Genomic DNA, 14,636 nt, shown 5'->3' with positions numbered 1-14,636 from the left:
GAACTGGACTTGCTTCTTTAGATGTTGTTTGGCAAAGTTTAATCTGGCCTTTCTATTTTTGAGGCTGATTAATGGTTTGCACCTTGTGGTGAACCCTCTGTATTTGTTTTGTGAAGTATTCTCTTTATGGTAGACTTAGATACTGATACACCTACTTCCAGGACCTTTGGTCCCTTGAAAAAGAGGCAGCTACATATTAAAGAGCTGTAATTCCTAAACCCTTCCTCAAATTAGGAAGTGAATACTCTCAAATTAAAGCTGAGAGTCTGCACTTTAAGCCCATATTGATTATATAACTGGATATTCAATATGTTTTGGAAAACAGTTAAAATGGCAAAACTTGTGTCACTGTCCAAATAATTCTGGACCTAACTGTATTCCTATTGTACAAATCTCACCCTATAAGAATACCATCCTGTTCATTTGAAGGGCTCAGAAAGTAGACTAGAAGGCTATTTTGTGGCATATTAAATTTATTCTGAAGTACCATAGACATGCAAACATGCCTACAGCATATAAAGATATATGTAGGAAACCGGCCATACAGTCTTGACCTCTAGATTGTAGGTGTAATACAAGTCATTATAAAATGACATACTTGGTATTTTCAATACAACACGCGAGACAGAAGCTTCCTAGAAATACAAACCCTCTTCTTCCGCCCCCCCCCCCCCCAAATTTAGCAATGTCTGCTTCTCTGTTCTTAAATGTCTAGTGGCTGATGGTAGCGAATTACTGTACAGTCATAAGTCATATATATGCTTGGTTAGGAAGAAGTTGGGTTATACATTGTAATGAATGGTTTTTGGACTGTCGTATAGTAGGAGTGTAAGAAGATTTGTTAAACAAAAGAATGACTTGGTACAACAATGTTATAGCTGGGTTCATATGTTCTCCTAACTATTTAATATGTGAAAATATATATTTTCCAATTAATGCTAGCCAATAATGTTCATACTGCCAATAATTTCTTTGGAAACATACTCAAAATCATTCAACAAATGTTCATTAATATGGGGACAATAATATTTCTCTCCATGGCAACTGCTTTTAATGACAGAAATCAGCGCTGTCAGACCTCAGCCTCACTTCTTTCTACTGTCCGGTTGGTCTGGTGCATGTGCTGCCATTCTGAAACTAAGGAAGCACCAGGGAGACAGGCTCAAGTTTGTCATCTCTCTGTCAACTGTTTTTTGTTTTTTTTAATGAGTTGGTTGCCAGAATCGGTTGTAAATAAGACCCCTGCCAATTCCAGACACTGGCTTTAGATGGGGTGCTTCTTTAAAAGGTCATGTCCTCAAAATCAACTTCAAGAAGATACCCCAATAAGGGTTAGTTATTATGTGCAGTTACAGGTCTCCCTTTGATTCATTGCTTTTGAGGAGTCATGGAGTCAACGGATGTAGACACTTTTTGGCACTTCTAAATTAACGAGATGGGTCACTGACATGTAGTTCATGGCATCTGCACAAGGCAAGGTCTTGATCTGCACTTTAGGTTCGAAACAAAAGTGCACCTACTACCGTTGATTTACCATTTTACGGAAGCCTTAAAAAAGGGTTGTCCAGTACTAAAATATTAATGGCCTCTCCTTATGATAGTTCATCAATGTTTGATTGGTGGAGGACTGATCTCTTTCAATCATCAAAAAAATGAAGGGGGTGCTTCATCTTCCCAATGAAAATAGGTAATGATACATCATATTACTAAGTAAATGAGGTCAGTTCTTGTGAAAATAAAGGAAGAGATGGGACTCTCTAACTAAGGAATGCACAATACTTGCGAAAATGCATTACATTAATTCATTAACTATCATCATCTTCAGTATTTACATTTATTATGCCCAAGTCAATCTTATTGGTTTTGATGAGCATTTCCCCTCAACATCTGTTTCAGTAAAAGTTTGTCACCCAACTTGGCAACCGAATGTCCGGCAATGAAGCTGTATAGGAACAGGGGATGTAGACATATTAAGGAGTTTTGGAAAGCTTGGTCACAATAGAAGTTTAATTAGTTGTCACCCATACTTCACTACAATCTAACACAATACATATAATTACTCTATGACAAAAAAAATACATAAAAGCAGAGTTGCAATGTTAAAGTTTTAAAAATTTCTGGCAAATATATTTTTTTATTACAACATAAATGGTCAGTTCAATTTTTTAACCATATATGTCAATATGTGTCACAATCCCCATTGTGTTACTGTCACAATACACTGGTTATGATACGGTTGTTAAATATTGCACGTATTCCACATCTAATGTGCACCAAGTGATAGAGCTCCACATTTCCTTAGGGCTCTTCTGACATGTTGCACAGCTTCTTCCACAAACCATCTTCTCTCATACATGATAACCATGACATCAAGTAGCAGGTTCCTTTCTCGTCTCCTGCCAGGAAGAAATCAATATATTAGTTCTTTGAGCAATAGAATAAAGTTTGTACAAAATGTAACTCATTCACCTACAGTTAAGACCTATATAAATATATACAAGGTGCGCCCCAAAAGTAATGAGAATGATTTCCCAAAAAATCCTTTTAATAATAATAATCTTTATATAGCGCCAACATATTACGCAGCACTTTACAATTTAGAGGGAACATGAAACAAACAATATCAGACATTACATAGTGACAAAGTTAACATTAACATAAACCATTAGGCTCGAACTCCTTCAAAGTAAGTCCCCTGGGACTGAACACCACGATTCCAGCGACACTGCCATTTTTCATAGTAGTCCTGGAAGTCTTCATGTGAGAGGTTGTTCAGAGCCCTCCTCGCGGCTGACTGGATGTTTTCAACAGTACCAAAATGGTGTCCTTTCAGGTGAGTTTTGATTTTGGGGAAAAAAAAGTCACACGTTGCCAAGTCATGGCTATAGGGTGGGTGAGGAAGGGTAAGGATGTTTTTGTGCCAAAAGCTCCCTCAAAGCCAATGATGTATGACTCGGCGCATTGTCATGTCGAGGATCCACGTTTTGGCAAAACCCTTCCCTTTCTGAACGACTCCTTGACAGTCCATAAAAAGATGAGCATTTATTTAACACTCGATTACCTCATGCAGGCTTTTTTCGGTTAAAGAGGACTTTTCACCTCCCCATACATGTGCAGCTGAGTGCAGCACGTAATGGGGAGGGCTGCAAAAAAACCCTGGGGCACTTTCCATTTTTTTTCTACCTTCAGATATCGGTGCCGTTATATTTGGCGCCCAATATTTAAATAACCCCCTGAACAGTCAACGTAGCGTGTACTGGCAAGGGGGCATGTTACTATGGCTGTGACACTGTCCAATCAGATATGGACAGTGTTAAAGCAAGAGCGAGGGATGAGAGTGTGTGCGCGCGCACACGCTCTCACTCTTCAGCTTTCAAGATTAGTCTTTTGCCGAACTGGCAAGGGGGCGTGTCATTGCTACGCCCCCTTTCCAGTTCCGTAGACAATACAAGACCGATCGCTCGCAAGAGCTGAAGAGATGAGAGCTCCTCTCCACAGCTCTTACACTGTCCGTAGCAGTGACACGCCCCCTTGCCAGTTCGGCAGAAGACTAATCCTGAAAGCTGAAGAGAGAGCGTGCACTTTCTCTGCTCGCTCTTGCTGTGAGACTGTCCTTATCTGATTGGACAGTGTCACAGCCATAGTAACACGCCCCGTTGAATGTTCAGGGGGTTATTTAAATATTGGGCGCCAAATATAACGGCACCGATATCTAAATAATGGAGCGAGGTAGAAAAAAATGTATAGTGCCCCATAGTTTGTACAGTCCTCCCCATTACATGCTGCACTCAGCTGCACATGTATGGGGAGGTGAAAGGTTCTCTTTAAGGTGAATTGGTAGTGTTTCATGCTGAACTCTGTGATAGAAAAGTTTTCAATTTATGATTACATTATCTAATAAAGACTAAAAATGTGTATGCATGCTTATCTGTAAAAATAACCTTGACTAACAAGATGTCTAGTATGTTTTATTGTTAAGATAAAGATATTATATATGAGGAGGGGGTAGCTGAATTTCTAAAAACGGAGTTTAGAATTTCCAGACAAAGGTTTAACTTTTAATTAGTTGTCAATTGTGATATATGAAGTAAAATGTAACAAGAACTAGTCCAAACATGTCATTCTTAGAATATGTATAAAAACTCTGTCATTCAGGATGGAGGCAGACATTTTGCCATACTGTCTCCTTATCGATAAGAATAAAGACGCGCAACATCTCTATTCAGGTGACTTCTTGACTCTTCCTTGATAAGAATATAAAATTGCTCTAACATTTGGTCCTTCGAAGCCGGGAATCCAACATCTCCTGACCCCTCGTCTTCCCGAGGACTGCTTACCGTGCACGGGGTGAGTTATTCTATGAGCTCACTAAAAGAAAGACCTCCAGCTAATTGCTGTCAAATAGAGGCCAGTCTTATGGGACGTATGGGGGCTGGAGTGAAGGATTCTAAAAGAACGTATAGAGAGGAATTGAGGATTCAAGTTTTCATCTGAATAAAAGGTAATATAAATTTGTTTATATATGTTTTTATTATTTTTCGTATTTAGATGTTATAAGGTTATGTGATAAAAAAACAAAAAAAAAAGGAAACAAAAAAAAAAACCTAAGTGGTCCTTAGGTACTAAGACTGGGTCTTTGTTATATTAAGCACAGGTCTTAATATAAAAACCTGGGAATATCGGTTCTCGAGGTTAGTAGTCCATAGCCTATGTGAGAAGGCTACAGGTAATAAATAACTCCGTGCAGCACGTAAAAGATAAAGTACTTGGAGATTTGGAGGATCTCCTATAGATTAAGGATTATAGAGTGTTATGATTATTTGTTGTGTAAAGTTCAATATTGTGGTTAAAAGTATTGAATGATTGAGATATGAGGGAAACAGCTGTTTGTCTTTGTAAGGCTATGTTCACACGGAGTATTTTGGGGGAGGAATATCTGCCTCAAAATTCCGTTTGGAACTTTGAGGCAGATATTCCTCTCCCTGCACGCCGATTTTCGCGGCGATTATCGCGCCGTTTTTCGCCTGCGGCCATTGAGCGCCGCGCTCATAAAACAGCGAGAAATATGCTTTCTCCTGCCTCCCATTGAAGTCAATGGGAGGTCAGAGGCGGAAGCGCCCGAAGATAGGGCATGTCGCTTTTTCCCGCGAGGCAGTTTTACTGCTCGCGGGAAAAAGACGCCGACTCCTCCCATTGAAATCAATGGGAGGCGTTCTCGGGCCGTTTTTGCCGAGTTTTGCGACGCGGTTTCCGCGTCAAAAAACTCTGCAAAATACCCCGTGTGAACATAGCCTAAGTGTCTGAATTGTGCTGTGTAAGGTAATAATGTGTATAGGTTTATGCTTCTGTGAATGTATGATATGAAACATATATGAGACTCCTTGACTGTGAAGATTGAATGTATGAGGGTTAAATAAATAAAACCCTGTGTGTATAAGGGAGTCCGATTAGGTATGGTCCTAGGTAAAACTGTTACCAGGACAAATTCATAGAAAAGATACTATTAAAACACCCAGGAACATTAAGTATATGACTGATCAGCATAATACTTGTAAATATTGTTGAGTGTGATAGAAAACATTAAGAAATTAAACTTTTTACTAACGTATTAACATGGAGAATGATGATGTGTCTTGTGGGAGAGCAGAAGTTATACTGATTCTATTGTGTGAGTTACCAGACAGGGAGTCACAGGAATTCCATCTGTTCCGCTAACCATTGTATATAATAAATTAACCTTTATCTTTACCGCATTATATTATGTAGACATGAGCCAGTGGTATTGTACACTAAGTCTCCCTATCTCCTGGTGTGCATACGTCGCATACGTCACATTGGCTATATAAACTGCTGTAATTAATGATTTGATGTTCAATCTTCATAGGAAAATTTTGGTTTATATTATAGATTGCAGAATATGAGTAATATTGTAAAATATGTAATATTGTTATACTAATTGTATGTTTGCTGTTTGAATGAACAGAAGTATATGGTATAGTTTCTCTGTGTTTTACAGATTTATCCACCAGAACGTGGGTCTAAGTTGAGACATTTTATTATAAACTCTGTGTGTGAAGTGGCGGGTAACCACTCCCGTCCGCGAATCAGGACAGCACTCTTGCACGTCCACGTTGTGACTATTGTTGCGCTCGTAGTCAGGAGTGAGTTAGCGAATTAACAATTAGGAAAAGTAAGATAGAAGTGTTTGTATGACTCGTTTTGTATACATAAGTTCTGCATCGTTTCTGTTGGGGTTATAAGTGTTTTCTACTATACTTCTATGTTGTGTTCTCTTGTGATGTGGATGTATGGACTGTTCTGTCACTAACAATACAGTGAGTGGGTAATAGAAGGACCTTTGAAAGGTGTGTGAATGTATAAGGCAAGTGAAGGGTTACCCCTGAACTGTCTGTCTGCTATGAGGGACGGTAAAAGTCTCTGAATCCCATAAAAGGTCCGCTGTATCGTCTAATGCTCCGTGTTACACTCAGTAGCAGGAGTTAGTAGAGAGTGAAGCAGGGAATGTTTGTGTACTGACTGATGATTTGATTCTTTGTATCTATAAGAGTGTTTCTCTATTGTATATTTCTACACCTTCTTACTATATAATATATATATATAGTGAGTGTTTCTCTAATGTATATTTCTGTGCCTGTGCTTGAGTTACTAATCTCTGACTGCTATGTTATAGAAGCAGAATGTGACGTGTAGCAGTAAGGCTTAGTACAATGATATTGCCTATTAAAGGTGGTCTGACAACCACCATATTGTGTCCCTGTAGTTTGGGACTTCTGTAGATGAGAGTGAATTTGGGGATTATGGTAAAACCCCACTGCAGGGGACAAGGTGTGTGGCATATCCAGAAGGAAGCCATATGATCATAATGATCTAGGCACATGGTAAGAAAGTATACAAAATGTGGAACGGGTGGAGGACTGTGCTTCCAGCTCCACCTTTGGGAGTACTCTAGATATAAAAGTGCTAAAAAATATTGCTTAGTGATTATTGATGTATTTACCAAATGGGTAGAAGTATTCCCCACAGCAAGCCCAGATGCCATCACAGTCGCTAAAGCATTGGTAAAGCAGATAATACCTAGGTTTGGGATACCTGAGAAAATATACAGCGACAATGGGATACTAAAAAACAAACTCAAGAAAACAATGGAAGAGACTGGGAAGAATTGGGTATATTGTTTACCATTAGTAGTCCTAAATATGCATGTGACTCCTACAGCATCAGGGTTGACACCTTTTGAAATGATGTATGGTAGACCATTTGTAATACCACATTTAAATCCATTCTCTAGGATGGATGAGGAGTCTGATTTTACACTTGTTGAATATATGGCAAAAATGTTAACCAACAAGGAAGTTTCTATCTCTAATTGTATTCCAGGTGACCCTGTACCTGAACCTGAACCTGTGAAGTCAGGAAATTGGATTCTGATCCAAGTTATAAAAAGAGAACACTGGTATCATCCTCGTTGGGAACGACCATATCAGGTTCTGCTTACCACACCTAAGGCCGTAAAGATAATCGGACGTACCCCTAGGATACACTTATCACACTGTAAGGTAGTTAGGGAATTGCCACTATCCTCCTAGGCTATAAAAGACTGATTACAAAGGGTGGTCATTTGTTAGAAGTGACTGGTCTCATACTTCAGCGAAGAAAACATCCAGAGCCTGGGAGGAGACAGGGCAAAATGTTATTAGTTATTCTAGGTATCCCATGGGGGTCCGAATTGTGTTAACCAAATGCATGGGATTTCTTACAAACTAGCATATTCAGATAACTACATTTGGATTATCTATGTAAATACCCTAGGGAAAAGGTGATGTTCTTCATGGTCTTTGGCCCAATGGATCACAGCCCATAATGATTTTGGATATTCCATGATGTCTGCCATTTATCTCTTTTTTAAAAGAAAAGTTAATTATTATGAAGAAATTTACCTCTCCCTGTAGAAGTTCTACCAACTGTATCCGAAATCCTAATAAAAGGATAAAGGACTATATGCTATAGGAGCTGATGTTTCAGGTACTGATCCTATAGGGCATTTCTTTATTGAAGTTAAGAAAAAAGATGTAACTGAAAGTCCTTTAGCCCCGAGAGATAGACCTACCCTCTATATTTTATCTGGCCAACTTCACTTATGAAGATAAATTGGCATTAGAAACAGGTTACAGTGATAAAAACGACTAGTTAGCCTGGATGAGATACACTGCAATCCAAGATAATAGAACTAACTGTATCGCTAGCGTGAAAGCCAGGCCACATCTGGCTACTATACCTTTCAGGCTATCAGATAAGGAGAACCCACAAGGTCTGCAGTGCGTGTTATCTTTATATAAGGCATCATATAATCCAGGTGATCAAATATGTAAGACATTCTCTTTATTGTACCCACCTGTGGGGAGAAATTAAATTCCTCCCTTAGTAGTTGCTTACCCAGGCAACTAGACCTGCTTTCTGAGGAATGGGCAAGGTAAGAAAGTAGGGAACCTCACTGAAGAGTTTTGTGAAACCACCATAGATATTGGTACCGATAATGGTAATTAGTTTACCAACCAGACAAGGGCAAGGACTGATCTCTGGTGGCTATGTGGAGGCTACTGGCCAAGTGGCAGGGAAGCTGTACTCTGGTTCAGCTTCTGATGCCATTCCACTTGTTTTCAGCCCCTGAGTTTCAGAGAAGGAGAAAAAGCCCTAGAGACTATCTGAATCGCTATAAGCGGTCTATCCCTGGAGGTTCCTTTTACCATAGAATATACATAGATGAAATAGGAGTACCCCGAGGGGTGCCAAATGAGCTTAAGGCCCGAAATCAGATTGCATCAGACTTCGAGTCTGTACTTTTCTGGTGGTCTACAATAAATAAGAATATCGACTGGATTAATTATATTTATTACAATCAACAGATATTTGTTAATTATACCAGGGATGCAATAAAGGACATTGCAGATCCGTTGGGACCTATATCTTTAATGACAAGGCAAAATAGAATGGCCCTGGATATGTTTTTAGCAGAAAAAGGGGGTATCTGCAAAATGTTTGTATCTTCTGTTGTACTTTTATTCCCAAAAATACAGCTCCTGATGGCAGTATTACCAAGGCATTGGAAGGACTCAATTCCCTGTCCGAGGAGCTTGTGGAAAACTCTGGAATAAATGACATCTTCACTAATTGGCTTGAAGAATGGGTTGGAAAATGGAGTAACCACATATCCAGTCTATGGACTTCCTTAGCAGCAGTGGCAGCCATACTTGTAACTCATGGATGTTGTTGCCTTTCCTGCATGAGGGGTCTAATTCAGAGACTCATTGACACTTCAATTACTAAGACAATGTACCAAGAGATTCAAAATGAGGACTTAATACGATGGCTTGGAAATACCTCATGACAAAATTCTGATGTATGAAAAAATAGGCGAAAACTTAAAGAAGAAAATCTGTTTTGGATGTGTCACATGACATTCCTTCATAAATTTACAACAGGCAGGAATGATAGAAAAGTTTTACATTTATGATTACATTATCTAATAAAGACTAAAAATGTGTATGCATGCTTATCTGTAAAAATAACCTTGACTAACAAGATGTCTAGTATGTTTTATTGTTAAGATAAAGATATTATATATGAGGAGGGGGTAGCTGAATTTCTAAAAAGGGAGTTTAGAATTTCCGGACAAAGGTTTAACTTTTAATTAGTTGTCAATTGTGATATATGAAGTAAAATGTAACAAGAACTAGTCCAAACATGTCATTCTTAGAATATGTATAAAAACTCTGTCATTCAGGATGGAGGCAGACATTTTGCCATACTGTCTCCTTATCGATAAGAATAAAGACGCGCAACATCTCTATTCAGGTGACTTCTTGACTCTTCCTTGATAAGAATATAAAATTCCTCTAACACTCAGATTTTTTTAGTACAATTCTAAAACAAAAAGACAATGTTTCATCTCAGCAAAAAGTCTGTCTCAGTTGTTACAAGATCCAATAGTTCTTGGGAAATTAACTGACGATTCTGCTTCTGATCATCGCACAAGTTTTTTGGAAATCATTCTCATTACCTTTGGGAGGCATCTCATATACACACACACATACACACAGCCATACATACACTGAATGGCCACTTTATTAGAGACACCCATCTGGTAGCGCGTTGGATCTCTTTTGTCCTTTATGACCGCAGAATTTAGTGGTGGCATGGATTCCACTAGGTGTTGAAATTGTTCTGTAGAATTAATGGCCCATGGGGACAGGATAGCTTCTCTCAGTTGCCGGTAAAATGTCCTCCTGCTGTAGGGTAAACCGCTGCCATTATGAGATGAACTTGGTCGGCCACAATGCTTAGGTAAGCCCTACTGTTCAAACAGCTATCCACAGGTAGCCGAGGATCCAGGGTGTGGCAAGAACACATTCCCCTTGCCATTGCTCCTCTTCCCTGAACTGACAGGAAGGTTATCAGTTCATGCTGCTGTTGTTAACTTTCACGGGATCCCCTTTGGCTGGATGTTTTTCTTCGATCACACCATTCTCTGTATACTCTCAACACCGCTGCACGAGAAAACTTCACAAGGTTGGCAGTTTTTGAAAAACTGGTCGCAGCTATTCCAGCACTGATGACCATGTCTTGTTCGAAGCAACTCAGATGGCTTGATTTTCCGATTCAAATATAGATTCACAATAAAACTGATCCGTGGAAAACTTGCTCACTTGATTTTATTCTACACTCCGGGATCAGTCTAATTTCCATACAGGGAGGCTCCAATAGTGAAAGGACAGGTGTCTCTTATAAAGCGACCATTTAGTGTGTGTATATATGTAAATATATACATATTTATTTTCTTTCATTTCTAATAAGGCTTCTATTTACAAATTAGTAAATCAGAGAATAGAACTGGTGTCACCAGGGCTGGCGACAACACCAGGCAAACCTGATGCCAGGGTCTGCGGAGCTTTGGACGCTCATTAAAATCTTGGTAAATATGCTCTAAACTTGCCAAACTGAAGACCTGAAAAAGGCATGGTCCATTCTCTAAACATGTAGTCTACAAGTAAATTCAATAAAGAAGTTTAAGATGGATGATCTTGTACTCCCTTGGTTCTTTTCAAGCAGAGTGTGGGGTAGACCCTGTCATCCAAAAGTCCACACATACCTAGAGCAGGTCCTGTTCCATCCCATTGTATATTTTGATAAATATTACTGGCAACTTCTATAGTCCTCATTTGTTTTCGTTTTTATACAACTCCCCATTGTACACTATATTGGCAAAAGTATATATAAACCCCTTCTAATTATTGAGTTCCAAAGTTTCAGCCACACAAATAGCAAACAGCTGCATAAAATCAAGCACACAGCCATGCAATCTCCATAGACAAACATTATTAGTGGTATGGGTCGTACTGAAGAGATAATTGACTTTAAACATGGCACTCAGGATGCTACGTTTGCCACCAGTCATTTAATGAATTTCTGATCTGCCCTTTTTAGTTATTGTGAATTGGAAGTGTCTAGGAGTAACAACAGCTCTGTTGACCACATAAAAACAGAGTGGGGGCACTGTGGTGCGTAAGATTCACCTATCTATGGCATCACTCACTACAGAGTTTCAAACTGCCCCTGGAAGAGAATGTGATGTTGGAGCTTTATGAAATGTTCGAGCAGCTACACACAAGCCTAAGATGCCAGAAGGACGCAATGTACCAGGATGCATAGTGCCTACTGTAAAATTTGGTAATGGAGGGACAATGGTTTGGGACTGTTTTCAGGGTTTGGACTAGGCCCCTTATTTCTAGTCAATAGTAATATTCCTACAGCAAAGGCATTTTAGAGAATTGTTTGCTTCTAGATATGTGGCAACAGTTTGTGGAAGGCCTTTTCCTGTTATAGCATGACTGTGCCCCAGTGCACAAAGCGAGGTCCATAAAGACTTGGTGTGATCAGTTTGGTCTGGAGGAATTTAAGTGGCCCACACAGAGCCCTGACATCAACCCCATCAAACATAGGATAATTTGAAACGCTGATCCAGACGAACCAGGCTCTCTCGTTCAACATCAATGTGTGGCTCGTTGGGCACAAATTTCCACAGACTCACTCCAAAATCTTGTGGAATGTCTTGCCAGAAGAGTCAAGGCTGTATAACGGGGGCCAACTCCATATTAATGCCCATGGTTTTGGAATGAGATGTTTAACAAGCTTATATAGGTATGATGGTAAGATGCCAATATACTTTTGTTCATTTAGTGTATCTTTCAGTAGGAACCAGTTTTGTGTCAAAGTGGCTAAAATTTTATCCGACATGCTTCCTATTTTAAGAAATTGCACTATTGGCTGCCAATGGTGTTATGCATGACACACATGAAAGAGTCATTGGCAGCTGCTGTCACACACAAAAAAAAGTTGCAAGTGTTGAAAACTATTTTGAAAAATGTAATATATTCCTTACATCTGCCTGTAGATTTCTTTCACTGTGACATCTTCTTCCACTGTAGAAGAGCTTTTATTGGAAAGTAGTGTTTTACCACAAGTGCAGACCTCCGGGAATTTGTAATCTAAAAAATATCAAAAACACACAAACATAAAAATACCTCACATGGAAAAGGATCTGGTCTTACTGGCCGCTGTGTCTTTGACAATTATTGCAAAGATTTTCAAAACATAACTACAGTATTTTTTTTTTATTTTTTTCTTTAATTTTCAATATGCTTAAACCAACCTACATCAAAGAAACAACTGTAATTGTAAATGTACAGGCACCACTTCTAACATTACCGACAACACCCACAGACTGTTGTGATTTTTGATGGGGGGGTGGGGTGGAGTCATCAAGGTTCAAGAACAGTTCAGACAGTTTTGACGGCATTTCCAGGGTACTGTATGTCAGACTTTAACACAGATATATATGCCTTAAATCCCAGCACTCAAAATATTTTTATATTTCAGTCTACATTAATTGGATTATACTTTTTTCTTTTGAAACACTTAGTTTTTTAGTTAGTATTTTTAGGTACCTTTAAATTATCATATTATTCATGTCACATAGAAATTTGTAAAATTAGAGGTATAGGGAAACCATATATAACTTTATTTTAATAGTGTCTAATAAACTTTTATTAATGCTAAAAAAAATAGTTTTCTTATGTTTTTGCAAAAAATGTTACACTTTTTTTTTTATATGGGACATGGGAATTTTGTATTTATATTTTACACTGTATGATATGTATTTACATACCAATATATTAGCTTGGATTTCTGGGAAGAAATGTATATTCATTTGTGGGTTGGGGTAAATGATAAAAAATTATATGGCCTCTAGGTAAGGCTGCCTTCACACTACGTTCAGGAGATCCACTCTCCCATATGTCTGCATTCATCACAAGCGGAACCGGATCATAGTACAAAGAAAGAAAAAACATTTCCATGGGGAATGCTTCCCTTTTCATAACAAATACAACCCATTCCCATTGTTTATGGAAAAAAAGACATACGAGAGAGTAGATCTCCTGGAAGTATTGTAAAGTAAGCCTTGTATGTGCATCAAAGTGGTGACAATAGGCCTGAAAGTTTGCAAGGTGTATAGAAAAAAGAAGATTAGAAGTAAGTTCCGCCAAACTGAATTGCTTGAGCTCTGTGTTAAAGAGGCTCTGTCACCACATTATAAGTGCCCTATCTTCTACATAATGTGATCAGTGCTGTAATGTAGATTTCAGCAGTGTTTTTTATTTTTCAAAAAGAATCAATTTTGACGGAGTTATGACCTATTTTATATTTATGCTAATGACTTTCTTAGTGCCCAACTGGGCGTGTTTTTTACTTTTTGACCAAGTGGGCATTGTGGAGAGAAGTGTATGATGCTAACCAATCAGCATCATACACTTCTCTCCATTCATGTACTTGCGAGATCATGATGTGCTGTCACTTACTCACACATTAACTTTACTGAAGTGTCTTGAGAGTGAATAGACATCACCTCCAGCCAGGACGGAATGTCTATTCACAATCCCGACACTTCGGTAACGTTTGTGTGGGACTTAATGACAACAAGCGTGATCTCATGAGATCACCCAGTAAATAACAGCACAGAGTGATCTCGATGTGCTGTGTGAGTAAGTGACACACAAACGTTACCGAAGTTCAGATCCAAAAACTAGAGCAGATACATAAAAAAAACTCTGTCTTAGAACTGAAAAATACTTATTTAGATTGAGGTCAGAACTTAAAGATTTATTGAATCTCAAAGTTTCTATATTATGCTAAGTTTACATCCTATATCCAATCTGACAAATGTCATAACATAACAGCCTACATCCCAAAAATAAAGGATAAAGTGAATGCCCTCAAACACACGACAGATGACATAGCTAAAGTATTTAACACTTATTATGAAGAACTTTACAATCTAGAGACTAATAAACAATCATATCAAGATAAGACACAAGAAATAAATAAAGTATTGGATGGTCTCGTTCTACGTAAGATTTCTGACCCTCAAAAAACTATACTTAAATTTAATGTTCCCTTTTCATCCCAGGAAATTGAAGAAATAATTATGAAAAGCCCAAAAGGGAATAGCCCAGGCCCAGATGGATTTTCATCCACCTACTATAAAGAATTTAAAGACATTC

General features: G+C 38.5%; 1 protein-coding gene across 2 annotated transcripts in view; it reads right to left on the bottom strand.

The window, feature by feature from the left end:
- Positions 1-1,864: 1,864 nt before the first annotated feature.
- The window catches only part of LOC142761325 (uncharacterized), a 105,818-nt gene continuing 93,046 nt past the window's right edge, over positions 1,865-14,636 (bottom strand). For both annotated transcript variants that reach the window (XM_075864512.1, XM_075864513.1), the window contains 2 exons: positions 12,458-12,563; positions 1,865-2,396 (listed from right to left, as the gene is read on the bottom strand). In XM_075864512.1, coding sequence (XP_075720627.1) covers positions 2,264-2,396; positions 12,458-12,563 — 239 coding nt within the window. In that variant the 3' untranslated portion in view covers positions 1,865-2,263. The remainder of the gene's footprint in view (positions 2,397-12,457; positions 12,564-14,636) is intronic.

The sequence above is a fragment of the Rhinoderma darwinii genome, chromosome 4 (assembly GCF_050947455.1).
Source record: "Rhinoderma darwinii isolate aRhiDar2 chromosome 4, aRhiDar2.hap1, whole genome shotgun sequence".
In the NCBI taxonomy this organism is placed as follows: Eukaryota; Metazoa; Chordata; class Amphibia; order Anura; family Rhinodermatidae; genus Rhinoderma; species Rhinoderma darwinii.
Note: the sequence above shows the minus strand (reverse complement) of the source record. Positions and strands in the feature narration are given on the sequence as shown.